We start from the raw sequence: 27173 nt of genomic DNA, 5'->3' as shown, positions 1-27173 counted from the left end.
GCTGAACGAGACCGCGAAGGTCAGGGTTAGAGGCCGACGTCGTCATCTTTCATTAACCGCCCCTGGGGCCACATGTTCGGCAGAAGTGCCGAGAGCACTGAGTCGGAGCAGACGTGCTCTGCAGCGAACACTGAGCCTGTGTCCTGCTTCTCCATGTCGTGGTCTGGGATGACCTGGCACAGCATTCGACATCCCCGACTGGCAGAGAATTTATAACTTACAGCACATCATCATTTTTTTTCATTGTATTTGATTCCTTGGGCTTGTGAGAAAATGCTACACGAACTTTACGTGAGATCCGATGTAAGGCAAGGACCAGTGCTGCACTGGTGTGTGCGTTTCATGAATCTACACGATGCCTTTTGTGACTGTTTCATCTCACGGACCACCGGGACTTACTGGACCATCTCAGTGAGGGAGCTTGAAAGCAGAAACCGGGACCTAGTCAGGCCTTCTCCTAGGTGTCATTCACATGCACACACACACACACACACACACACTCACTCACACCCTCCCCCCCAGCACACACCCCTGACTCCCTGTGTCTTGTCCATTGCTCTCTGCTGCTTCATCACCGCTGCAGATTCTATATTTAACATGTCTGTTTTTCATGGTCTGCCTCTTTCCACTAGAATTTAAGTTTTCACAAATGAAGGGACTTTGTTCGCTATTTTATTTCTAGTTCTAGATCAGTACCTAAGACTTAAATATCTCTTGGATGGATGGAAGGATGGATGGATGGATGGAAGGATGGATTCAAGGCCCTCTGCAGTCAGGAACCAACCGGCTCTTCCATCCGCGGCTCTTCCATGCCTTTTCCACACTGAGTAGGGTTCTCGGCACCTGGAATCCTGCAGTGTGCCCAGAATTTCTCCTGCGCCTTCCTGTGCCTTCTGTTAGAACAACCTCCTCCTGCCTTACTACTGCCCCTTTTCTTCCTGTAAAATTCTTACACTGTAAGAAACATCTCAAATATATCCTTTTCTGAAGCCTTTCCTGGTCTCTGCACCCATCACTGTCTCCCTCCTGGAAGCCCTATAGTGCATTGATCCTCTCCAGTGTCCCTCTCCATTCTTCCTCTTCCGATTCAGGTATGTGGTCTTATCTGCTCCCCAGACTGTAAACCCCTTCTAGGGATGGTGGTGTCTGATTCCTCCACAGCACCCTGATAACACTGACTCAAGATGTCACACACTTAAGACATTCCGTAAACTTGGTTGGAATGTGTCATTTCTTTGACATCATCCCCAGAAACAGCGACTGAAACTTTCCATGGATACCTCTTGTGGCTAGAGCAACAAATAGAGTTCCCGGTTTTGTCTGTTTTTGTGCCCAGGAGAGACAACGACAACTCGAAAGTATGGGGATTTCCCTGGAGACGTCGGGTATCAAGGTCGGGGATGACAAGTGCTACTTAGTCAACCTGAACGCAGACCCTGCTCTCAACGAACTTCTGGTTTATTATTTAAAGGTAGGAAAGCATATAAATAGACAGTCGCAGTCCTGATTCATTCACGTACAGCTCCCATTAGAATCCGGGTGCCTGTACCCATGATTTTGCTCTCTGTGTCCAGCTCAGCGCCCGTTAAAAGTAAGAGGATGGGTAGTGTGGTCTGGTTGCCATTGAGAATGAAACCTCCCCTCTGACGACCATCCATTCGCTCTCTGTATTTATGGGTCTGTTTCTGCTTTTTCTTTGTTTGCTTGTTTGTCTTTTTTTGATTCCACATAAAGCAAAATCATATGGTGTTTATCTTTCTCTGTCAGACCACACTTTTGGAAATGCTGGCTTATTTTGTTAAGTGAGAAATAAGACATCTGTCTGAAGTCGGGCACCTGATGGACACTGATACGGGGCACCCCAAAAGAGATAGGGGATTTTCAGCATGAACACACATATACACATAGTTCCTGAGTTATGGTGGTATAGAAATATATGAATATATAGAATTTATGAATATATAGAAATATATGGGGCAGTATTTTTTTTTATGTCTTTTTTTTTTTAAATAAACATATAATGTATTATTAGCCCCAGGGGTACAGGTCTGGGAATCGCCAGGTTTACACACTTCACAGCATTCACCATGGCACACACCCTCCCCAAAGTCTGTAACCCCACCACCCTCTCCCGACCCCCCTCCCCTATGGGGCAGTATTTCAATAACTCTAAAGGATTGGAGACCTGGGAACTTGACGGCAGCTTATCTAACTGTCCACACACCTTAATCTCTAAATGCAGAGGTGTTAACCACTTGCTAAAAAATAAATAGGTACCTAGTGGAGGATTCTGATCTGCATGGAGTGACATAAAAACGCAATGGAAAATAAGCTAGAATTGAAGAGAAGAGCCTGTTTTCTGTTATCCTTTTTATTCTTCTTTTTTCCCAGAGACATAAATCTGGTGCAAATAGCCCCCGACTTGCTGAGAGTCCACTAATGAGAACTTAATGGAATTAAGTTCTCTTCATTTAGGACATGATTAAGGTATAAGGAATTGTGTCCAAAATCTAATTTTGAAAGATCAAGGCTTTCTGTTGAATAGGGAAATATTACTGTTGTGGTGACTCGATGATTTTTAGAGCAATAGAAAATACAAAGGGATGAGCTGTGGACCGCATCGTGGGAGTGACAAGTCCTCATATGTCTGGGGTTTGAGGTACTTGAAATCCTGCTCATCTGCACATTCTGTGACCCACAAGCTACAGTGCTCTGTAATACTGGTATTCAGAACTCAACTACTTTCATCATTTAATTTTTTTTTTAAGGTTTTACTTAGAGAACATGAACAGGGGGAGGAGCAGAGACAGAGGGAAAAACGGACTCTCTGCTGAGCGAGGAGCCTAACACGGGGCTCAGTCCCAGGATCCTGAGCTCCTGGCCTGAGCTGAAGGCAGACACTTAACTAAGCCACCCAGGTGCCCCACTTACATCATTTTAAAAGTTACATGTTTAAAAATATGATTTTCCATGAAACTACTGTTAGTGGTTCTTGAATTCATACAGCTATTTTCAGAACATTTTCACTATCCACTCAGGTGGTCCTTGAAAGAATCCTACTAAGTAGTTCAAGTTGCTGATACTGTCCTGGTTTTTTTGGCGGGGGGGGGGGGGGGGAGACAGGCTCAGCCTGTGAAGTGGCTTGCCCATGGGCACATAAATAGTAAGCTGTCAGGTTAACATGGGATCTCAAGATAGTCTCCTGTCAAGTCCGATTTCCTGATATCGTAAAACCATATCTAATCACTGTTGGTTGGTGGTGTTTTCTTCATAGTGTTTAAATATTTTTAAAATGCAGTGTATTAAGGTAAGCTTTGGCCCTGTAATGCTCCAGATACCTGGCTCTGCCATCTGACTCATTTAATACTGTCATGCAGGTGCCCTTGGGTTCCTCAGATCGATGGACATAAATTTGCCTTGAGTTACTTGTAAGAGCAGGGTTTTTTTCTCTTTCTTCCACTCTCTGTCACTAGGACCACACGAGGGTGGGCGCAGATACGTCCCAGGACATCCAGCTGTTTGGGATAGGAATCCAGGCCGAGCACTGTGAGATAGACATCGCACCTGACGGCGACGTTACTCTTACTCCGAAAGAAAATGCAAGGTAAGAGAAGTAAATGTCCGCCTCATGTATCTTGAGCCTGGCTTTCCGAAGGAGCGGACTGCCCCTTTCTGTCTGTCGGCTCAGTTATATCAGAGTTAAGACGCCGCTGGGATCTTGGGGATACTCTCTCCTGTTGCGGGGGGTCGTATGGCAGCACTCGGAGCGCCAGCTTTGGGGTGTCTCATTGTGCCTGGACTGGCTGGGTTACCTTCGATGAGACACTTTTGTCTAAACTTCAGTTTCCTTATGTGAAACTCAGGGCTAAACGTAGGCAAGACAGAAGTCACTTGGCTCGGTGCCTCACACACGCAAACACTGAATAAAGTTAATCGTTAACTCAGCGTCCAGCATTGTACATAAAGCAGTTATCACATAACTCCATTGTATGAGAAATTCCTAAACCAGGCTATAATATGTAAAAATTGGAGAATTAACAGGACAGTATATTTACTTTTGGATTTCTATTAAATACTGCCTTGAAGTACTTTACAGTCAAGTATAAAAGTTCATGTGAAGTCACATCACAATATTCATTAATACACAAACTTTGTGACCAGAATACTCATTTTTATGAGGGGAACTTTACATTCATTTCAAAGTATTCTATTATCCATATCAATTTCCAGGTGATGATAAACTGAGACTAACAATGATGCCCTACATGATTCATGAAAATTATTAGGTCTTGTGTTATAGTGATATAAGTGTTAAGATACCTAATGCTGAAATGATGCTATTGTTTAATTTTTACTAATTCCAAGTTCAAGTAGACTTCTGCCTTATGCTGTATTCCCCTATATTAGAAACTCTGGATATTTTTAATACCCTGGTTTTTAATCAACAGAATTGCATATATTTAAAGTGTACGGTATGACTGGATCATACTCTTTTTAACACCATATCTAAAAATAACTTCTTTTTTTTTTTTTAAGATTTTCTTTATTTATTTGACAGAGAGAGATCACAAGTAGGCAGAGAGGCAGGCAGAGAGAGGAGGAAGCAGGCTCCCTGCTGAGCAGAGAGCCCGATGCGGGGCTTGATCCCAGGACCCTGAGATCATGACCTGGGCAGAAGGCAGAGGCTTTAACCCACTGAGCCACCCAGGCACCCCTAAAAATAACTTTAATCGGCAAATTTCCTCATATCCAATTCCAGTGCCACGTTTTTGTTCCTGCTCTTTGCCCTCCCTCATCCTGCCAAGTCTCCTCCTTTCCTCTCCCTGGGGTAGAAGTGCCTTCATTCAGGATTCTTCGCTACAGGCTCTGTGCTGGGAATGCCCAAGTGTAGGGACTGGAAGCCTGGTAGGGGAGAATGTACAGAAGCAACAATGATTATATAGGATGATAAGAGCTTCTTCCTGCAGATCTGATCACTGTGGAAATGTGTGGGGTTGCAGGACTGGAGGTAGGGAGCTCTGGTAAGATATTATTATGATATTGTCATGGGAACGCAGCAGGTGGCAGAAGAAATGAAGAACAAAATGTATTTGAGAGTCAGCCAGCATTAGTGATGTGCTTGGGGACAGTAAACGAGAAGGTGAAGTCAGCAACGGTTACACGGTTCTGTCTTGGGAGACCACATAAACAGTGGCGATCCTAAGCCGAGATAAGGAATTCTAGAGGAAGAACAGGCTTGGAGGTTGGTGGGTAATGAATGGTAATGGATTCAGGTTGGAATCCTGTGGATTTGAGGTGTCCTTGGGGTATCAGTTTGGATGGATTCAATTGGAATTGGATTTAGGGATGTAGAGTTACACTCATAATACAGAATTGGCCATTAGTGGTGGTGTCTGTCTTCAGAGTGGATCCAGAGGGTGTAGTAGAAGCAATAAACTAGTGTTTTAGGGATCGTCTCAGGAGAGTCAGAGAGCCAAAGATAGAGGATGAAAGCCAAGGGAGGAGAACACTAACACTGTAAGGAAGAAGCTTCTGTTGGATGTAGCAGCCTTGGGATGCTTAGGAACCATGGAGTTATGGTTATAGAAGGAACAAATGCAAAGAGGAGAGAATGGGGGTGAGGAAGCAGGCTGAGAGCTGTGGTTGTAAAGATGGGCACTGGATTGGAGATAGAGCGAGAGAGGGACTTGGGGTTAAGGCAGAGTACTGTGTCTTCAGGTCTGTCTTCAAGTCCGTGCATTTGCTCTCTGGTCACATCTTATCTGCTGCTTAACCATCGCATTGAGTGTTTAATTTCAGTGTCTCTGTTTTCCATTTATAGAAGTTTAGAAAGCCCTTTTTTCGGTAGGTCTGGTCTGTATTGAGAGAGTCTCGTGTCTACTCCACTGTGTGCCTTTAAGAATTAGATTTTTACTTATTTCATCGTCTTTGTTTGAAAATTCTATCTCTGGGATTATTGGGGCTTCAGCCTGCCTGTGTGTCATATCTGCTGATAACTTTGCTTCCTGGAACCACGAGTGGTTCCACAGGTGGGCTCAGCTTCAGGAGTAGGTTCTCCATAGGAGTCTCATGGTCTGGGTGACGGGACATGAATTGTAGCAAACACATTCTGTACTTGCTTCTTGACAAGTACCCCAGGCATATGTCCACTTGGAAATTACTTTTATGCTAATTTCTTGGCTTGGGTACATTACCAAAAGAGGCAGTTTCCATAAATTTTTCTTTATAGTAGTGTAATAAGAGCATACTATAAATGGCAAAGTGATGTTTATGTGTGTGTTCAGAAGTTCATGTGGGTGTGTGCACACGTGTGTATACTTGCATGCACACACCTCTAGAAGGTTCCCTTAAAGATACAGATGATCACAGAAATTAGTAATACATAAAAAGGCAAAGGTTATTATAGTCATTTCTCATTTGCTCTGGAATTGTCTTTAGTTTTATTCTACAATAATACTGCCCAGTAGAACTTTCTGAGATAACGGGAAGGTTCTGTGTCTGCGAAGACCGTTTCGGCAGCCACTGGTGAGGCAGTGCTCTTGGGTATCGACATACAGCTAATGAAAATGAGGGACTGAATTTTTAAATTGTAATTCAGAGTTTAAAATAATAAAGGACACTGAGGGACACATTTCTCTTCTTCATACTGCTGTTCCTGGATATTAGATTATAGATTCATTAGATATGTCTGGATGTCTAGATACTCATCTCTCTATCTATACACTTAGATGTGTCATTTAGATACCTTCATAAACTAGGCAAATGTTTTCCTTGAAACATTCGTTTCAAGTAATGAATGTTTGTTTTTTAGGTCGAAGAGGTAAGTATTAGTTTTCACCATCCTATTTGGAATTATGGAATAAATGAGTCCATAATTCTAAATAGGTGGACACAGACCTTTGAAGCTTGAGTTAGCGTCGGGAGTCATTCTCATCGGCAAGAATAAAGGGAACGTGTTAGTTTAAGAGATAGACACCCAAGTTTATCGTGTTGTTGTGTGACAGATGAAAACCATTTGAGATGATGGTATTGTCAGGGTTTTTTTTAACCAACAAAAACACCTAGTCCCTAAACTTGAAATGTGACTATCACAGAGGGTTTATTTTTACGCGTGCGCTCTCCTTACTCTGTGAGTCTGAGCTGGAGAGTCCTGTAAAGATTAGGAGCCAGATAATGGATTCTGTGAGAAAAGTAATGCATTGAACAACTAAAACTACAAAACTAATCACTATTTTTCTCCCTCAGACTTCACCTGACAGTTCTTTAGCAAATTAATCTTTAGTTAATTCTCTTCCTGATTGTTTTAATAGCAGCAAAATCTCTTTTATTAAATGAAGGAAACATTTATAAGAAGACTACAGTTGTCGGCACTAAAATTTCTGGAGGACCTTTCCTCTCCCCCTAAGAAAAGTCCCAGTGGCAGGGCTTTGACTGTGTTAAAGAATCCATTGACGAGATCTTCCGATTGTCAGGAAATCCTGGAAGGTCTGTTAGAGTGAGTTATCCACAGCCACTGGATTCCTGCCCCCTTGTAGCCAGTAAGCTGTAGCGAAGCTGTGAGATGGGGAAGAGCTGGGGCTTCGGGATTTGCTTGAGACGATCGCAGGGCACGCCACCCACGGCATGGGACGTGCCGGAAAGCAGAGACTCGGGGTTGCTTCCCCCATCTCCAGTTGTTTGTCTTGTTTTTACAATTTGTTGGATAGCTATTTGGGATTTAAACCTGGTCCTCTTTTCATGTTCTCCCTGTTTTTATCATGGAGAGCATCAGATGTAGGAAGTGGGAAGAAGAGTGTAACGAGCCCCCGTATATCCATCATCCAGCTTCGAAAGTGGACACTTCGCTGTCCCGGTTTTATTATACACCCTCCGCATCACCTCCCTCCCCTCTGAGTTATTTTAAAGCAAATTCCAGATACAACTTTATCCGTAAATATCTTAGCTTGTATTTCTAAAAGACAAGTGTTCTTGAACTTTGCTTCCGTACCGTCACACCTGAAATAATTAAAATAATTCCTTACTGCTGTTCCTATGTTGAGCCAGTATTCAGATTTCCCCAGTGGTATCATAAATGTTCCTTTTCAGCTGTTTCTTGAAATCAGGATCAAATCAGATTCAACCATTGTCATTGGCTGTTGTGTCTCTTTTAGCTGCAGGTCCCCCTCCCTCTTTGCCTCCCCCACCCCTACTTTTCCTTGCATTTATTTGGTGACGATACCTTTCTGTTTCCCACACTCGCCATCTTGCTCACTGCATACCATGGCATCACGTACTGTCCTCCACCACCTTCCGCAGTTCCTAAATTGGCATTTCGGTATAAAAGCTTGATCAGGTTCTGCCCAGATCTGGACAAGAGCATTCTGTAGGCATTCTCGTGTCTGTTTCCATCAGGAGGACGTCATGCCTCGTTGTCGTCTGTGAGTGCTATTGGGGGCCTTTGGTCATTATTGCTTAGATCACGTGCTTTGATAGTGCTTACAATTCTATTATTCCCTCTTTAGGAATTAGTAGAATACGTCTGTTTGGTGTTTTTTTGTTTTTTGTTTTTAAGATTTTACTTATTTATATGACAGAGAAAGAGAGATCACAGGTAGGCAGAGAGGCAGGCAGAGAGAGAGGGGGAAGCAGGCTCCCTGCTGAGCAGAGAGCCCCATGCCGGGCTCTATCCCAGGACCTTGAGATCATGACCTGAGCTGAAGGCAGAGGCTTAACCCACTGAGCCACCCAGGCGCCCCAGTAGAATACAGCTGTCAAGAGAAACTTGCCCATTTCTCTCTTTGGCTCCTGGGGCCGGGTTGTATGCTCTCTCCCATGGAGCTGACTTGTCCCCCGTGTTCCATCAGGTCCTGTGTCAACGGCACCCTTGTCTGCAGTGCCACCCAGCTGTGGCACGGTGATCGGATCCTGTGGGGCAATAACCACTTCTTTAGGTAACATCTTTGTGTTCCCTCATATTTTCATGAACTTTTTCTTTCTGTTATTGGAGTATAAAACAAATCCATTTTCTCTAACGATGGAAAACCCCACAGAATTAACTTACCTAAGAGGAAGCGGCGAGATTGGTTGAAAGACTTTGAAAAGGAGACGGGCCCGCCGGAGCATGACCTGGACGCAGCCAGCGAAGCCTCGTCAGAGCCAGACTACAACTACGAATTTGCACAGATGGAAGTTATCATGAAAACCCTGAACAGCAATGGTAAGACCTCACCTCCGGGTCCCGGCGTCTTCGGCAGCTCCTATGTCTTCACGCAGTTCAGTCAGGGATGCACTTGGGAAAGTGGAGATGTTGTTCTGAAATGAAGACACAAACCTTACTAATTTCCTTTTTTTTTTTTTTTAACATTTTATTTATTTGTGTGACAGAGAGTATGAGTGGGGGGAGAGTGATGCAGAAGGAGCAGCAGGCTCCCCGCTGAGCAGGGACACTGGGCTCCATCCCAGGACCCCAGGATCGTGATCTGAGCTGAAGGCAGATGCTTAATGGACTGAGCCACATTGCTCATTTCTTACAGAGGCCATTGGGGAGGGGCTAATGAAAGTAGCCCAGGGCCTGGTCTACTCCCTCAATTATAATTAGGAAGTGGCTGGTCCCTGTTTTGAGATCTGTTGCTCCCAAGTCAGTTTTGGTAACATGTCTGCAGCCCTAGAGTACAGAAGGATCGTGGTGAAATTCCTTTTCCAATTTCCCATTACTGAGTTTGTCCCTTCTGAATCCTTCAGAACACAGAAATCCCCAGCAGAGTCTGAACCCAGGAATTTCAAATGGAATCTAATGGGGAGATAAAAGTCACGATATTTTGCTAAAAACTCAGTTGGAAATGATGCCACCAAAGAAGCTTACTTAGTCAGTCCAGGTAGCTTTTACAAAAATGATCCTACAAAGAAGGGTTTTGTAGGCTCTTTGCTTGACTTACACACCAGCCTGTCTCAGCTTTTTAAGGAAGAGATTTCCAAAGCATTATTTCTAGATTCCCTCTTTCCAGAAAGTTCTCAGTGTTTTGTATTGAAATTCTTCTCTCTATATCTAAAAGGTAAGCCTTTTTTCTTCATACACACTTATATGCATTTGGTAAAATCCAGACCACACTGATGCCTGTTACAGAAGTCTACAGGTTCTCTTCCATTTCTTGGCTGTCAGCAGGACAGGAAAGTTCCTCTCCTCCCAAGCACAAGGCTGCATTTCCGGGACCAGAACTATCTGACAGGGAAGTAGAGTTGAGGCTACCTTCAGGAGCACCTGAGAAAGTTTGTTTTTGGTCTTTGTTTTATCTCACTTTCCCAGTCAGGAGTCTTTGAATACCTAAGGATCCCTGCCTTGAACTTGTGAGGACCTCGGGAGCCTCTGCCTGACACGGCGCAGGGAGAGCATCTCGGTCTCCCAGCGGGGCTCTCCCCGGAGACACTGAGCTTTTGCACTCTGTTTTGGGTCAGCCTATCTGAGAAGAATGTAAGGGTGGCTGGAAAACGTCAGTCCGATCTCCGGCATATCAAACTGGGGATTCCACTGTAGGAATAAAGACGCTGACCTTTTTATCTCTCTGGGTTTTTAGCCTCAAGGATCTCCTCTTCTTAGTTATAAAAAGGAGGTACGAAGAAAAGCCTAGGTGGAAAAACAGGTGTGATGTGTTGTTTTTTTTTTTTTTTTGGTTTTTTTATTTTTATTTTTATTTATTTATTTGACAGAGAGAGGTTACAAGTAGGCAGAGAGGCAGGCAGAGAGAGAGAGGAGGAAGCAGGCTCCCTGCTGAGCAGAGAGCCCGATGCGGGACTCGATCCCAGGACCCTGAGATCATGACCTGAGCCGAAGGCAGAGGCTTAACCCACTGAGCCACCCAGGTGCCCAGGTGTGATGTGTTTAATACGGAGAATATCGAACACCACCGGAAAAGAACGTCCATGAGCTTACAGGGGCAGGTTAGCCGCTGCGGCTTTGGACGCTGCACCACAGGCTGGGCACAGCTAGAAATCAGGCTGCGGTCCACCCTGCTAGTTGCTCCCCGCAGTTGGGAGGAATCAATCCCAAAAGACATTCCAAAGTGGTGTTCAGACATCAGAATCACATTAATGGGCCATTTTCCGACGTGCCTGAGCAGCAAGTCTCCTGTGAGTAATTTTTGGGAGACCTGAATGGATACAGGGTGTGACAGGAGGGTGTGGGCCCCAAGCCCCAGGTGCAGGAATGCGTGTTGGGAAGAACCTTCTCTCTTTACATGAGATTACAGAATTCTAGATGTTTTCTAACAGCAGAGTATCTAAGTGCCATCCGTTTAGTCATCTGTCATCCCACGTTAGAGTCCTAATTTTATTGTCACTATGTTCTTATAATTTATATTAGAGCCCTGAATCACTGATGAGTATTAGTATGTGTTTGTTAATTCCTCCGGTCCTCTTAGCCAAACCAATTAATGAGTCACCGGTGGCCTGGCTCCTGGTATTAACGTGAGTTCCCATTTGTCCTCCAGATCAGGCCTTGCCCCTCCCCAGTGTTGATTCATCTATTTCAAAGTAGTGTTTCCCCCACACACACATGTTCCCCAATTCCCCGTGTTAAGTGGGGCTTCCCTCCGGTGTGCTCTGACTCAGTCCCCAAACCCCAGGGCAGGGCAGGGCCGGGCGGGGCGGGGCGCGGGGGGGGGGGGTCGCTCCTGTTCATGGAATTCACCTCTGTCGCCAGGTGGCTTCCCGATCATCAGCCTGTCTGCCTGGTGGTCGTCCCCCTGGTGGTCCTATTTGAAGATCCTCTTCCCTCTCATGTGGTTTCAGACGAAGCTCCTCCACCAGCGCTGGGATAAAGGTTTTACCGATCAGCGTTAGCATGGCGGAGCTTGACTGCTTGTTAGCCGTGCTGCTGGCCGATGCTTGTGCTTCTGCCCTGGCAAATTTGGACTAACGCGACCAGGAACCTGACAGAAGCACTCCGTGCTCCTGATTGAGGCGTGCGCCCTTTTAAGTTGTGACCCCTGCCTCCCCGTGTCCCAGCTCCATTGCCTTCCCATTGGTTCAGCTCTGGACCCTGTCCTTCCCCTGGGCTGCCGCCAGCCCAGAATGTCACTGGCATTACTGCTCCTGATGCTGATGGCAGGGTGACCGTGGGGAGCTCAGCGGTGCAGGACTCTGTACTGGACATCATCGACTGACCTGCATCGTCCCAGAGATGAGGATGCTGTACTTTTCAAATCTCTAAATAAGGATCTAAAACCCAGTTTATTGGTATTAAGAGTAGAAGCCAACCTAGTTATCTGTGGACGGTAGTGTGTCCTTCCTGCAGACCGAGAAGGAGGCACTCGTGCGTTTTCGGAGAGTCCGCGGTAGCTGTAAAGGAAAGAGCAGTGGAGGGGCTGGTGAAGAGTCATTGAGTTCATTCCCTCTGGGATTAAGAGTTTGTTTTTTGTTTTTCCCGAAGGATTTACTTCCCTTCAGTTTGGTGCATTGGGCACCTGGGTGTGAACGAAAACCGATGGTTTACCCCGTCAGTGCTCTTTTCCATTCTCCCGACAGATAAATAAGTTTGAGCATGGTTACATGCCAGATAAAGAATAAACCAGCAAAGAGGAACATGCTATATGCCATAGTCTATGTGGTCCTTTCTCTCTTCCTGAAACACCTCCCGCTTTGGTGGCTTGGCCTTGGGCTCCAAGCTCACTGAGTTTTAAATCCCTTTGTTCAAGAGGAAGAAAATGATGAGGAGAAAAAGAAACTTTGGCCAAGTTTTGATGGTTGGTCAGCTGAGAATAGGCTGAAGTCTTTGGCTTCTGTCCTGGGCTACATCACAGAGTCAGGCTGAGCTGCTGAGTAGGACGATCTGTTTAAAAACATGCTGTGTAGTGATCCAGGCTTGACCCTGGCTAACTGAAAAGACAGCATCATCAGATAGTGTAAGAGAAAGACTTGTGTTGAAGTCAGAGGTGTAAAACAGGTAAGACAGAACAAAATCTTAGCTCCTGTATCTTGACTCCGGCTCTGTCCAGTGTGGTCTGTCCCTGGGCCCTGGGGCAGGGCTGACCGGTCTGTACAGTGGGAGGCTTTGGGGAGGGATGCTTTGAGCCGTTCCCTCGTCTGCATCTGCTTCTTGGTCTGTGGCCACTGACGAAGCCCCGTGATGTTACATCACAGCGTTAAGTCATGGCATCTGCCAAGGCAGTTGAAAGCAGCCTCGGTCACGTGGCCTCTGCATTGCATGGAAACTCGGGGTGCAGTCCTTTCAGCCATTTGGGATCGTGTGTGTTTCCACACACCATGGACTAACAAGCAGGAACGAGAACTGAATGTCTTACCCGGTGGCTTTTAGCCAAAGTCTTAGAATATTAATTTTTATAAAACGGCATATTCCCCAGTTTTCTGTCTCTGGAAGAGATTTATGAATGCTAAGGTAGGGCCCTTGCAAACCAGGCTCCGTGGAGGTATAAATGTTTGGTGAAGACCCTGTCCTCCTTTTTTTAAAGCTAGAGCCTAAAAGGGGAAAAGAACGTACTGTTTGAGACATGTGTATTTATAAAATTCTGAGACAGTTTTTTCTCCTCTAGCCCTTATATTTAAAATTTCTTCAGACCCCTTCACCATATTATTCTTGGACTTTTCGCCAATTTACATGGCGAGGTCAGAAGTTGTAACGTTTCAGAGTACGCAGATGTCTTACTCTGCGGAAGAGGTCTTCCCTTGCCGTGGTCTGTGTTTAAGACTTTGGGATAGCTCTAGGAGTTCGTTTTCTGTCAGATTTTCAGGTGGCGTATTTTAGGGACTCCCTTTCAGGACTCTGTGAAGAGAACTATTTCTGCTTTGAAAAAAATGCTGAATTTTATACCTGAAAAGAACAGTAATTTTTTTTTAAATGTCTGCTTTTTAACAGAGTACTAATTCTGAGCAAAACACTGGAAACAAGAATACTTTATCAATTTATTGGTAAATTTGATGTTCTGCCGCCAGGTAGTTAGGTCTGATCTGAGTGCAGAACCCTAGCTCTGTGATCTTAGGGCAGCATCTTTAAAAGGAATATACCCCCCCATCAGGTGTGTTGCGAGGCTTTCATGAGGTGGTGCATGGGGAGGGCGCAGTGCCTCTTACCTGGGTGGAGGCCAGTGGCTGGTAGAATTCTTACTGCCCTGTGGTTGTCGTTTCTTATTAAAACAACTCACCTGTACTCTGTGTAGATATTCAGTGATTTTGTTTTGAGTTGCTTTCTACTGTTTGTTTAGTATAATTTAACCTTTTTTTTTTTTAAAGCTAACATACTGTCTCTTTTACTGCTTACATAGAAGATTAGTGAATTTAAATGGTAAATTTAAATTTTAAATCTTAGATTAAATTTAAACATAATCGATAGATCGGGGCTTCTGGAAAAGTCGGTCAGGAACCATCATTGCACGATGGAAAAACTCGTCTTGTCCTCTCCGTTCCCCACTCTGTCCTGGAAATTAAGCTGAGAGTCTGTCTGTGAGAAGACAGCACGAATAGCAGTAGTTGAATAACACGCAAAGGTGTGAGCTCCAGGCCAGTCTGAGACCGTGCGTCTCCTGCCCGTCTCGTGCGCGTCAAGGAGATAGTTACTGGGATGCTGGTTTTCTTATTCACCGTCCAGATGTCTGGCGTATTGTTCCCCTGCAGTCTGCTCACTTGGAGATGTCGGTCACTTTCTCCTGTGGACGTGTGCTCAGTGCCTGCCTTCCCCACAGCATCCAGGGCAGCGGTCATGGCCAGGCTAATGTCCGGCCTCCGCAGTGACCCCTGCCTGTACCACAACCACTGACCGCGGTCTTGGCCCCTTTGAACAACCAATTCCTTGTTCACCATGTATGTAGCCCATCTCTGATCTGCAAAGGCAAAAAGTCAAGACCAGCCTGTTGTTTTTGCAAGTGAATTCTTCCCCCCTCTCCTTTTCTCTCTTTTTCTTTTCTCCTTGCAAGTGAATTGCCCTCCCAGACACCAGCACCGGAGAAGTTGCCAAGCACGTGCTCCCCCGTGACAGAAACCCAGGAGTAATGAGATTTTTGGCTAAAATCAGAAATACAGACCCATCGCCATATACTAAAACTGGTGCTAAGTGGGGATCGAAATTGATTACCATAAAAATGAAGTCTTGTGTGGCTCTGTGTTCGAAGCTCAGATGTCCTGAAGTTCTTAGTGGGTCGGAGCCCAGCGCCTCTCCCGTGTGCTGGTAGTGAAGTACTGATCTGTCCAAACACGGGAGTGAGCTCATTGCAGTGAAGAAGCCTGTAGATGTGGGGAGTGTGTACGTGGAAGGTGTTCATCCGCAGTGTTAGCAGAAGGGCAGTGGGGAGGATTTGATCCGGCAGGGCCCCTGGGCCACGAGAAAGCATCTGGAGAGGCTAGATTGGGGAGCAGGGAGAGAATTCTCGCTGGAAGCAGCACCCGCAGGCCACCCTGTCGTAGCCATCACGGAACACACCTCACCTTGTTTCTTGGCTCCCCAGACCCCGTGCAGAATGTGGTCCAGGTGCTGGAGAAGCAGTACCTGGAGGAGAAGCGGAGCGCTTTAGAGGAGCAGCGGCTCATGTACGAGCGGGAGCTGGAGCAGCTCCGCCAGCAGCTGTCCCCGGAGCGGCAGTCCCCGAGCAGCGGCCCCGACCGCCTGGCCTACAGCAGCCAGACGGCCCAGCAGAAGGTGACCCAGTGGGCGGAGGAGAGGTGAGCATGGGACCCCTGGGGACCCAGGGTCACGACTCGGGGCCTGGGGGCTCTGAGGGGGGCATGCTGAAGGGGGATCAACCTAGCAAGGGAAGAAGTCTTAGTCCCAGATGTGGGTCATTAGTGAGTACCTTTTCCTCTCCGAGCTACTGTCCAGCCTCAGGATATTTACTGCAAAGTTAGTTGTTAAGGACTACCCCTCCCCCACCCTTCAGGAGAAATGGCTCCAAGTGACGATGCCACCGGTAGGTATGGAAGTAGAGAAAGTTTGAATGCTCCTGTAGCATAAAAGCATTTGGGGGGTCTCTCTAAATATAACTGCAACATTAAGATACCGACTAAATGTGAATTTTCCGGATTTATGACTTCTGAGTATGTGTCTCAGAACCGAGGTAGTGGTGGGAGAAGCATCAGCCTAGAGTTCAGTCCGGCATTTGTGGATTCCTGGTGTTCTCAGTGCAGCCTGGGCGCGGTGCTGCCCTCACAGTCCCAGCGGCCGTGGGCCATTGGGGTGGGTCTGTCCGTCCCGGAGCCGGCCGCTCACCTTGCGTGTCCTCCCCGTCACCCGCCTGGCCAGCGAGGAGGCCGGCGTTTGAACCCAGATCTGCCCGTAGCCCCCTTCCGAATTCCCGCACTGTTACAATGACAGCCGTGACCCAAGTGGCATTTGTGTTTGCCGAGCGTGGTACAGGCACCGAGTGTTTTGCGTATATTCATCTCATCTTCACGACTGCTACTTGCGTTCATCATTTGCATCCCGTTTCCCACGTGAGGAAACAGGCTGAGACGTGGACTGCTTCCCCCAAAGTCATTTTTTTAGTATACACGTAGACATATAACATTCTGCACTATTCTTTTTGCTCTTAACATTTGTGAACATTTTCACTGTCATTAAACAACTACTCCTGTACTGTATTAGAGTCTGAATTCCTTTGGATGACCTAGACTAATTCTTTGAACTGGTTTCACACTGTTGGATACTTAGTTCTTACTAAAATTTTTGCTTTCGTAAACAGTGCTGCCAAGAACAACCTTGTGCACAAATCACTGTGAACATCATTATTTATCTTCTTATTACAGATTCCTAGAAGTATAATTGCCAGGTTAAAGTGCAAGGAAAATACTAAGGCTTTGGATGCAAACTGAGAGTCTGCCTCCTGGAGTCACTGAGCTCGCAAGTGGGGCCATTGGGATCAAAGCCACGGAACTCTGATTCCAGGGCCGGGGCGCTGTGGCATCTCTCACGAACAGTGAGATACTTAAACTGGAGCCACATCCAGGGAAGATGACCCCTAAGAGGAAAAAAGGAAGATAAGGGACCCGAACCCTGTACACCAGGCTTGCCGTAGTAATGCAGTCTATTGTTCTAAAATAAGACAAAAGATGGGGCGCCTGGGTGGCTTAGTGGGTTAAAGCCTCTACCTTTGGCTCAGGTCATGATCCCAGGGTCCTAGGATGGAGCCCGCATCGGGCTCTCTGCTCAGCAGGGAGCCTGCTTCCCTTCTCTCTCTGACTGCCCCTCTGCCTACTTGTGATCTCTGTCTGTTAAATAAATAAATAAAATCTTTTATAAAATAAAATAAAATAAGACAAAAGAGTCAGTGGCATTTTCCCCAGGAGCTGCCCCCTCACCTGTCTGGATACTGAAGTCAAGATTTATCCTGCTTGTAACCCATTACTCTTCATCTTTTTCTGTGCCTGGGTAAAAGACGTGAAGGTTATCAGATAGTGCTTTTTCTGAAGCGCTGTCCTCTCTGACTTCACTGTGAGCTGGTGGCTTTCGTCTAAGCAGTAGCGGGCTTGGAGGTAATTGTTGTGATTGGACCCACTGATACCTTTCTATTTAGTCTCCCTAATTACTTCTCTTTGTCCTGAAGACTGTAAAAGACAAAGAGGCAACCAAAAAAGTGGATTGTTTTTAATGATAGTATTTTTCAGTCAAGTGTTAAAATTTTTTTTCCACTTGCCTTAAGTCCAAACTGATTTTCTTTGAGGCTCAAGTTCTGAAGAAGGAGGAGGGTAGTAAGGATGATATTTTGGGGGTGTCCTCCGAGGAGAGGAGAGTGGTTGCAATATTGATTTCACCAGAGTCACTGGATAAGATGAAGATGTTGTCAATGATGGGTCATTGTGCTAGAAGCTGGGCCTCTTACCTCAATCAGTGTGGGTGTGGCTTGTGAAATACTGAGGGACTCATACCTAAGTAAATATTGAGGGGCTGAAAATTGAGTATATGTCAGAGCTAGTGAGATTACAAGGAAAACTGGAGATGTTACTGTATTCTTTGCAGACACTTATAGTGTAGTGTAGAGCAAGATACAAATATGTGAAACGTACATCATAATAGTAAATTAAAGAACAGTTTCATCCAGCAATAGGCAGTGTTGCAATTGCATAATTATCCCTTTGTCATTCATCCCTGATCTGAAGAGAAACTTCGGGAAGCAGGTAATCAGCCTCATTCCCTGAAATGTCCCAAGTGCCCAAAACAGTGGTGTGTTTGGTAGGTGCGTTGTGAGTATGGAGTGTGTGAGATTCCCGATCTGAGCACAGGAAGGGTTGTGGTGGTTAGTAGAGGGTAGGACCTTGTTCTGTGGAGCCTTCTGCAGCAAGTTCATGGGGAAGGAAGGACTTCAAGTGAGTTTGAAGGGTGACAACTGGACAGGCAGACAGGAGGTGGGAAACGTTTTGAACCAGCAGGTTGGCATAGACAAATGGAAAGTCGTGGAGAAGAGGAAGGTGTGTTTGGGGGATTACATAAGAGCTGTTTTTGTTTAGCCTAAGAGGTGGTTACAGAGGAGGAGAGCAAGCTGAGTCCAGAGCTGTTCTGTAGGTGCAGAGGAGGTTTTGAACTGAGGACTGACCTGAGACAGGGCAGGGGTTATGTGGCTGGGAGGGAAAAGGGAGAACCCGGGGGTTGTGAGATCGCTGGGGAGGGGGGTGTGAACCAGGAACCAGGGGCTATGAGAACAACAGAGAGATTTAGGAGATATTTCAAGGAAGAGTCAACGAGGCTTTTTTCTGGGTGTTGTAGAGAAAAGACAGAGCTGGCTGAAAGAAGTCAAGTTCGGATAACTGGAAAAAAAAAAAATGGTGATATCATTTAGTAAAACCAGGCAGACGGGATCCGTGTGTCTTATGGGTGGGTTAACTTTTATTAACATCTTGGCAGTGTGCCTCCTGTGCCACTTCTACGGTGATGAGAAAAGGATCAGGGATTGGATGTTCCAAGCTCCTCTAAGGGCACAAGGCGTGTCAATGGTAGAAGAGAGCAGCTAGATAAGGCTAGATAAGCGTTCTGTTAGTGTGGGTTACCTTTGAGTCCAGATTCTCATGGGGAACCCAAAAGTACTCTTCCTTTCATTCACAGTTTTGGGGTATCCCACAATGGGCCACACACTTGTCCGGGAATTAGGTGTAATGACAAACAAAAAAAGACCTGGTTCTCGCCCTGGCGTGCCTGCGGCTTGAACCATTATACAAATAAATGAGCAAGTCTAACTAGGACGAATGCCGCTGAGACACAAGACGTGGGGCTGGGAGAGCATGTAATAGGGTTTTGACCTATATTCAGAGTCAGAACATTAGGGAAGGTCTCACCAGGAAGCACTGTTGTGCGGAGTTGAAAAAGTTGAATTCCTGCTGCCACAGAAGTCCCCACTTCTGGCCTTTTATCAACTGAAGAAATCGTGTGAAACGCTTTCTCCTTATGGACTCCAGATTTCTCTCCCCTCCCCAGCTTCCCTTCCCCCAGCCACAGAAACACACGGGAAGTCATAACCAGTTCTTTTCCCTCAAGAATTCCTTTATTGGTTTTTTGGCAGCATTGTACCAAAATCTAGCAGTTTTCAAATGTTAGAGGATTTAAAATAATGGTTTTTAGTCAAGTCCCTTCACATATTTTGCTCCTCATCAGCGGTGGCCAATAGGGAGCCCCCAGTACCCTTGTGGGTGGAGGGCAACATTTAAAAAAAAAAAAAAAAAAGCCACCAAATAACCCCCCACTTAAAAAAAAAAAAAAAAGTTGAAAATTATCTCCAGAAAGTTTTTCTACCACTTTCTAATAATATGAGTCACTTAGAACCAGGATTACAGTTTCCTTTCCTTTCAGATTTTCTCATTTCCTTGCTCGCTACCCCACAGGGACGAACTCTTCCGGCAAAGCCTGGCAAAGCTGCGCGAACAGCTCGTGAAAGCTAATACCTTGGTGAGGGAGGCAAACTTCTTAGCTGAGGAGATGAGTAAGCTCACTGACTACCAAGTGACTCTGCAGATTCCTGCTGCCAACCTCAGCGCCAATAGGAAGGTAAGAGTGTTTTTAAAGAAAACGAGAACAAAATGCATAACTTACGTACCATAAGATAGAATATACACCAAAGAACATCCAGAGAACATATACAGCATACATCTGAACACCATCCATGAGGAGATTTTGATGTGAGCCAGAGTATTTATTCTTTTTAAGACTTCCTCTATGTATTTTTAAAATTTTTTTAGATTTTACTTATTTGACAGAGAGATCACAAGTAGGCAGGGAGAGAGGGGGAAAGCAGGCTCCCCGCCGAGCAGGGAGCCTGATGTGGGGCTCCATCCCAGAACCCTGGGATCATGACCTGAGCCCAAGGCAGAGGCTTTAACCCACTGAGCCACCCATGCACCCCAGTACCTTTCTTTTATACACAGAACAACTTTTTGCAGTCACTGGGAAGTTTACCGTCATTTCAACTTGAAGAATTTTTTTTCCCCTTTAAGGACAAACTTCAAAAGAAAATAATTTTCACCTGTTTATGTTTCCCTCCCGCAAGCAAACTAGAAATGAGTTAGGGAGTATTTCATTCATCTTTCTGCATTTTGCTCCTTGACCAAGCAGCTCTTTGAGAAATTCGTCTGAAGTCCACAATCATAGAAGTTTTTTAAAAATTGATGTGCTTTTTGCAGAAGGATGCTTATCATAATGGCCTGTATAGTGGCAAAAATTTGAAAGAGCTGTGATGTCGAACAACATCATAATTTGTCAGATGAATGGTACATCCAAATAACAGATTTCTATGTTGCTATTAAAATTCATGTCTGTGAGGGGCCCCTGGGTGGCTCACTTGGTTAAGCCTCTGCCTTCGGTTCAGGTCATGATCCCAGGCCCTGGGATTGAGCCCCGTGTGGGGCTCCTTGCTCAGCGGGGAGCCTGCTTCTCCCTCCCCACCCCCCGCTTGTGCTCTCTTTCTCTCTCTTAAATAAATAAAGAAAATCTTTTTAAAAAGAAAAAAAATCATGTCTATGAGGAATATTTACACAAGAAGATATTCATAAAAGCTATGGAAAGAGGATCAGGATAGGAGATTCACAGTTTTGTTTGGTTCTGCTTATGATTAAAATAAGCATGTGCATGGGTATACACAGAAGATTTCATCAATCTTTCTGCATTTTCGTTGGGAATAAGACAGCATATGCCTAGGTGGTAGAATTTCATCTTCTTTCTGGATGCATTATGCATCTTTTTCAAACTTGTTGCTTGACAATAACATCTATTGCTTTAACAATCCAAAATGCTGGGACAAGGCTCATTTAGTTTGTTGTGTGTTTCTTTCCCTTCCCTCCACAGAGAGGAGCCATCGTCAGTGAGCCGGCTATACAAGTGAGGAGGAAAGGAAAGGGCACCCAAGTTTGGACCATTGAGAAGCTGGAGAATAAATTAATTGACATGAGAGACCTTTATCAAGAATGGAAGGAAAAAATTCCTGAGGTAAAAGAGGCAAAATGTCAAGGAGATTTGACCATGTTGAAAGGGCAGAGCGTAAGTGCTCTCACCGTCAGAATGCACACATACGTGGCTGGGAATATCGACAGACTTGCTTTGGACGTTGATACTAGAAAGGGACGTAGCAGTGACCTTGAAAGGGGTCTGAGTTGAACTTGTCATTGAACATGCAATGTCCACATGGACAGGAACTAAATGAAGAGAACGCATGACATATTCCTAGTCGGCAGGGTTTTTGCTACATTTCAGGGGAAATGAAATAGAACAAAGCGATTCCAGACTCTTTGGTCAATGTGACAAACCCACACGTTTGGAACCAGCTTGGATTTCGTATTTGTTCATGCTCCCGCAGCTGTGATCATGCTGGGGAGATTACAAAGAATAATTCTAGAAAGCGCAGTCCATTTCTGTGGATATTAGTAATGGACCAGGACCCTCGGTGAGGGAAATGAGGCAAAGCCAGGGGACTGGAGTGAAAAAGCCTGTACGCGGAGTGCCAGAGGGAAGAGAGGCAGTAACTAAGAAAGACCTCTCCACACGGACATCATGTAGCCCCCCCAGCTATCAAGCCCCTCCCACATGCTACATTTTATTTTTGTAACATGATTGTAATTTTGCTTTTTTAATTTTTTTTTGGATGAATGCTTTCTCTTTTAAACATTTTTAAATGCTAGTTTTAAATATTATTACCCAAGTTGGTGTTTTGTTTCCTCTTCCCCTCCCTCACTGCCCCCCTTCCCACCCATCAGGCAAAGCGTCTCTATGGGAAACGAGGTGACCCTTTCTACGAAGCCCAAGAGAATCACAACTTAATTGGCGTGGCTAATGTGTTCTTGGAGTGTCTGTTCTACGATGTGAAACTTCAGTATGCAGTTCCTATCATCAGCCAGCAGGGGGAGGTAAGGCTAAGCCATCCTCGGAGGAAACCGTTGAAGGGGGTGTGTGTCTGTCTGTGTGAATCCAATTTAAGTTATGCTCTTGAAGCAGATCAGGAAACTACGGTGAATAGTCAGGATCACATTCTTCTCTGTTCTTATTAATAGAAACTATCAAAATTAAATCTTTTTTTTAAGATTACAAGATTAAAATCATGTAAGAGTATTATAACTTTTTAAAAAATTTATGGTTCACAAGGTTTTTTTCTTTGTTTTAATCAAGTTAGAAATCCCTGGGAAACCAGAGTCCGCTCCATCCCTGTTTATCTCCCTTGATGTCTTAGGTTTGTAATAAACTCAAATTCCTCCCCAGCCCCTACGTGGTCTTCACAAGATACAACTTGGGAGCGTTATTTTGAAAGCTAAAATATTCCAGGAAAACAAGCTTAACATCTTCTAAAATACAAAAGAAAACAAAATGGTTCCCATTTCTGTTATTTACTTGTATTAACCTCAGTGTAGGCCTAAAACATTCTAGAAAATAGTCAAGTTTACACTTTTTTATTTTTATCCATTTATCATCAACTGATACTTTTATTTTAAATTTAGCAACAATACTGTTTCGTCGCTTGCCTTTCCGTAACGTGCAGACTTGAAATACTTAGTTATTGCTTGTGGTTTTTAGGGCAGCCTATGGCCTGGGATGCCATTCTGCCCACAGTGAGCCAGGAAACAGAGCCCAGGTTCCCGGCTGTGTACGTGCACAGCTCGTGTGCTGCGTGTGGTAGCCCCCCCACCCCCCGCCCCGGGGGCATTCTGCTCTAGAAGACCAGCGGGCTGGAGGTGCTTTCTCCCATGTGAAAAATGGCCATAGCTCTTGTGGCAAAGGAGTGCAGTGACTCTGCCCTTAGTCGGGGCTTCTTACGCCAGGGTCTGGGTGAGGCTTTCGTCCCTCTGCAATTTTACTAAAAATGTAGTAGATCGTCAAAAACCACTGGAAAAAAAAAAAATCTTGAGAACCATTGTCTTCAAACCGACTTTTCACATTCCCCCTCCTCTAACGGCTTCCTCCATATTGGTCTCACTCGTTCAAGACCATTGACGAATTCCTCAGGTCTCCGCTGCCAGTGGAAGTTGGGTCCGACTACCTTTAAAAAAGAGCCTTACTATTTAAGACGACAGCAGCACCCACAGAACGTGTCACCTTCACAGCGCCAGCCGCTGCAACCTTACCCCGTGTTATGAAAGAAGCTGGGCCAGTTATAGCCCTGGAGGATGCCAAGTGCAGGATAATCCTTGTCCTTTAACTCAGTACCGTGCACCCAGCGGCAAGGGGGACCCTGCTCATCTAGAACCTACCCGGAGGACCACCAGGATATTGAGGACATGTTAAGCCTTTGGGGGAGGGAGGAGCAGTTTTAAAGAAGGGTCTCCTTATAACTTTGTCCTTGTGTTTGTCATTCCTCGTGGGATGGCTCTCATCCCGTGGAGCCCGCCTCTCCCCTGCTCCCGGTGTGAGTCCCATACCCGTGCTCTGCTCCCAGGAGAGTAGACGCTCCAGGAGCCGGGCGACCGTGCCTTCCGGTTTACTGTTGTCAAGGTCATGCTGCGTGCAGTTCCCGGCACACGTTGGTTCCTGGATCGATTTAACCCATGACAACTTGCACACATCTCTGTGCCATTTGTCCCCGGATTCCCACGGGGCAGGAGTTTGATAGCAGAGTAAATGAATGAATATATATGAAGTAAGATAAGCCACTCCCGGTAGAACATGATAGCTGCCTTTACGTCCTTCCGTAGAGAGGGATGAGAATGAAGATGACTCTAGAAGGGAGTGGCAGAGAGGCGAGTTTGGCTCCGAGTCAGGCAGGCTGATTGTTCGGGCAGGTGATGGAATGGGCTGGCTGCTGAAGGGGTGAGCGTCCCGCCACCAGAGCTGTCCCGGAGCAGTGGCCCGGGGATCTGGTGGCGTGCTGTCTGTCCTAGGTCAGGCTGGTGCCACGGGACACCTGTTAACCCACAGGCGCTCTGGTCCCTGCTGCAGGTTGCCGGGCGTCTCCACGTGGAAGTGATGCGCGTGACGGGGACCGTCCCGGAGCGCGTGGTGGAGGATGACTCTTCGGAGAACTCCAGCGAAGGCGGGAGCCTTGAGGTCGTGGACAGCAGCGGGGAGGTCATCCACCGAGTCAGGAAGCTGACCTGCCGGGTGAGAGGATGGGGCGGGCGGGCAGGCGCCGGAAGGGGCTGCGTCACCCGCAGCAATTCGACGGACATCTCGGGAGTTTCTCCTGGAGCGTAGTCAATGTTACGCTTTGGGGCCATAAAACAGCGGCAGGCAGTCCTTTGTCCAGAAGTAGAGCGCACTTTTTGATGCCAGGGGATGAAATTTTAAAAGTCCACGTGCCTTTGGCGAGCAGGAAGTGCATACTGTTCAGTGAATCGTGCTTTTCCAGTAAAGGTAGCATCTGTCAGAGACTCAGCCACTAGGAAAATCTGCGAGGCTGTGTGCCTTTGTTCCCGGGCTCACGAGCCGCCGTGACGGTCGAGGTACAGACTGATGATAAGCGGGACCCTTCACGTGCCAGAGGTTTTCAGATGTCAAACGAATAACTGATTTATGTATTTCGTCTCTGACCCTTTTTTTTATTAAGATTTTACTTACTTTATTTAACAGATAGAGATCACAAGTAGGCAGAGAGGCAGGCAGAGAGAGAGGGAGGAGGAAGCAGGCTCTCCGCTGAGCAGAGAGCCCGATGCGGGTCTCGATCCCAGGACCCTGAGATCATGACCTGAGCAGCAGCTTAACCCACTGAGCCACGCAGGCACCCCTCATCTCTGACTCTTAAAATAGAAATACTTGAAGGAAGCATGCATCGGGTAATGTCTTTATCAGAATTATTTTGCTTTTTATTTTTATCTCTTCAGGTAAAAATAAAAGAGGCAACTGGGCTTCCCTTAAACCTCTCAAATTTTGTCTTCTGTCAATACACATTCTGGGACCAGTGTGAATCTACAGTGGCGGCCCCGGTGGTGGACCCCGAGGTGCCTTCCCCTCAGTCCCGGGACGCCCAGTACACCGTGACCTTCTCTCACTGTAAGGTATGGGCACTGTTACAAGACGGGCTACATGGAGACAAGGGATCTGGGTGCCGTTCAGAACTCTTCTTGTACCTTAGAAGCTCCCCCACAAGAATGTTTAATAAATGTAATATGTCTGTTGCACTTTCTAACCTCAAAATGTGCTTCAATACAAATTCAGATGGGAAGTGTTTAAAATAAAATCTGAAAGGCCTCTCCTTGATGTCTTGGGCCCTAGAGGTGTAACAACTTGTGACAGTTTGTACATATTTAGATAAACTATTTTCTGTGCTCTCCGACTTTATCTGTGTGTGATGTTCACACAGCAGTGGGCATAGATACGGTCTCTTACTGTCACGCATGCCTAACATCTTCAGAAAGGTTTTTGTTTGTTTGTTTGTTTGTTTTTTTAACAAAAAATATGGTCATGTATGTATATTGTGGAATTATACCCTTTAATGTCTATGAACCTCTTCTCGTTCTTTGAAATATGGGATAGCAGTCCTAGCATCACATTCTAATGCACCATATGAGTTCTTAAAGAAAATGTCAATAGACAAGGTGAATTTTTGGTGGCTTTTGGTTGGCCCCCTCGTGTGACCATCAGCCACCCTTCCTGGTTTTCACGTCAGACAGCCCACAGGTTGTTTCTGAGAGACACATGCTACCTTCTGTTATAATTTTGTTTTTCCTTGCACAATCCTTAACAGGTACCCAGACCCCTTCCTTTGGAAATTGTGCTTTTTCTTTCTGGCTCTGCATCTGTCAGATTTCACATAGGTAAAAGACTGTCGAGTCTCTTTTTCTGAAAACAAATGATCCACTTTTTTTTTCTTTCACCTATATTCACCAAGTCTGTTTCTCAAAATCCTTATTAATTATTTTTTGGTTATTGTTGCCTAAATACTCTTCTAAGCAGTCCCCATCTTTCTTTGGGTCCACAAAGCTATTGCTGTGGAAGGATGAAGCCTGAATTTTAAGTACATTCTAACTAACCACTGGTTTGACAAACCTTGGAGTCACACTTGGTGTGACTTTGGGGTGTTTTCATCAGATGTATAGATTGTCCTAATGGATCATTAGTTTGTTTTCCTTCTAAAATTCTGGCTCTGTCTCCGAATACAATAAGTGAGAAGATAAGTAGTAGAATGTTAAATCATAGAGCATGGATCTTTCCAGAAGTGAGAGCCGCAGCATCGTCTTCACCAGAGACATCACTAAGATGTTGCTGGAAGGACCCTCCGCTGGGTCCCCCACCTGCCGCTTTGTTCCGGTGCTTCCGTAGGGCGCGTCCATACTCCTCCATCTGCTCAGCCTTCTTTTCTCATGCTCCTCCGCCTGCGTTCTGTGACGAGGAGCTGGGGCGGGCGTGTTTGAGAGCAAGAGCACGGAATCATGAAGATAATCACAGGAAACTTAATTCTGTTCTCGATCTCCCAAGCCATAGCAAGGAGCAATCAGACGTTCTTTTTTGGGATGTGCTGATCGGTCTGCGGCGGCGGGTGGTCTGAGTGGTCCTGCAGAACGGCAAGGAACCAGATGTGGGGGACACGGACTCGCTTCCGCACCTCACAGGCACTGGGATGCGGGACAGGACGCTCCCGTCAGTGTCCGCCCTGATTCAGCAACGGGGTTGCATCCAGTCCCTTCTTCCTTGCTAGTCTGAAGAGCCAGTGTTCCGGGTCTTTGCAGCAGCACAGGTGGTTTTCAGGTTGGGATCAGAAAAACCACCTCCAGAGCGGGCCCCTGCCGCATGGAGAGGTAGAAGGGAAATGTCGCAGAGCTCGGTGCGTGACTCTCGTTGCCCTTCCCTTGCTCCCGCT

At 45.9% G+C, this 27173-nt stretch overlaps 1 protein-coding gene across 4 annotated transcripts in view; it reads left to right on the top strand.

Annotated features, from left to right (window-relative positions):
- Nucleotides 1-27173, top strand: part of KIF13A (kinesin family member 13A) — a 204354-nt gene that overhangs the window by 143976 nt on the left and 33205 nt on the right. For all 4 annotated transcript variants that reach the window (XM_082731796.1, XM_082731795.1, XM_082731798.1 and 1 more), the window contains exons 13-22: nucleotides 1337-1471; nucleotides 3474-3604; nucleotides 8844-8930; nucleotides 9030-9196; nucleotides 15429-15642; nucleotides 19786-19948; nucleotides 21242-21382; nucleotides 22147-22296; nucleotides 24317-24478; nucleotides 25198-25371. In XM_082731796.1, coding sequence (XP_082587922.1) covers nucleotides 1337-1471; nucleotides 3474-3604; nucleotides 8844-8930; nucleotides 9030-9196; nucleotides 15429-15642; nucleotides 19786-19948; nucleotides 21242-21382; nucleotides 22147-22296; nucleotides 24317-24478; nucleotides 25198-25371 — 1524 coding nt within the window. The remainder of the gene's footprint in view (nucleotides 1-1336; nucleotides 1472-3473; nucleotides 3605-8843; nucleotides 8931-9029; nucleotides 9197-15428; nucleotides 15643-19785; nucleotides 19949-21241; nucleotides 21383-22146; nucleotides 22297-24316; nucleotides 24479-25197; nucleotides 25372-27173) is intronic.

This window comes from Mustela nivalis (assembly GCF_964662115.1).
Source record: "Mustela nivalis genome assembly, chromosome: 5".
NCBI lineage: Eukaryota > Metazoa > Chordata > Mammalia > Carnivora > Mustelidae > Mustela > Mustela nivalis.
The sequence above is the reverse complement of the archived record's forward strand: the minus strand, read 5'-3'. Positions and strand labels throughout refer to the sequence as shown.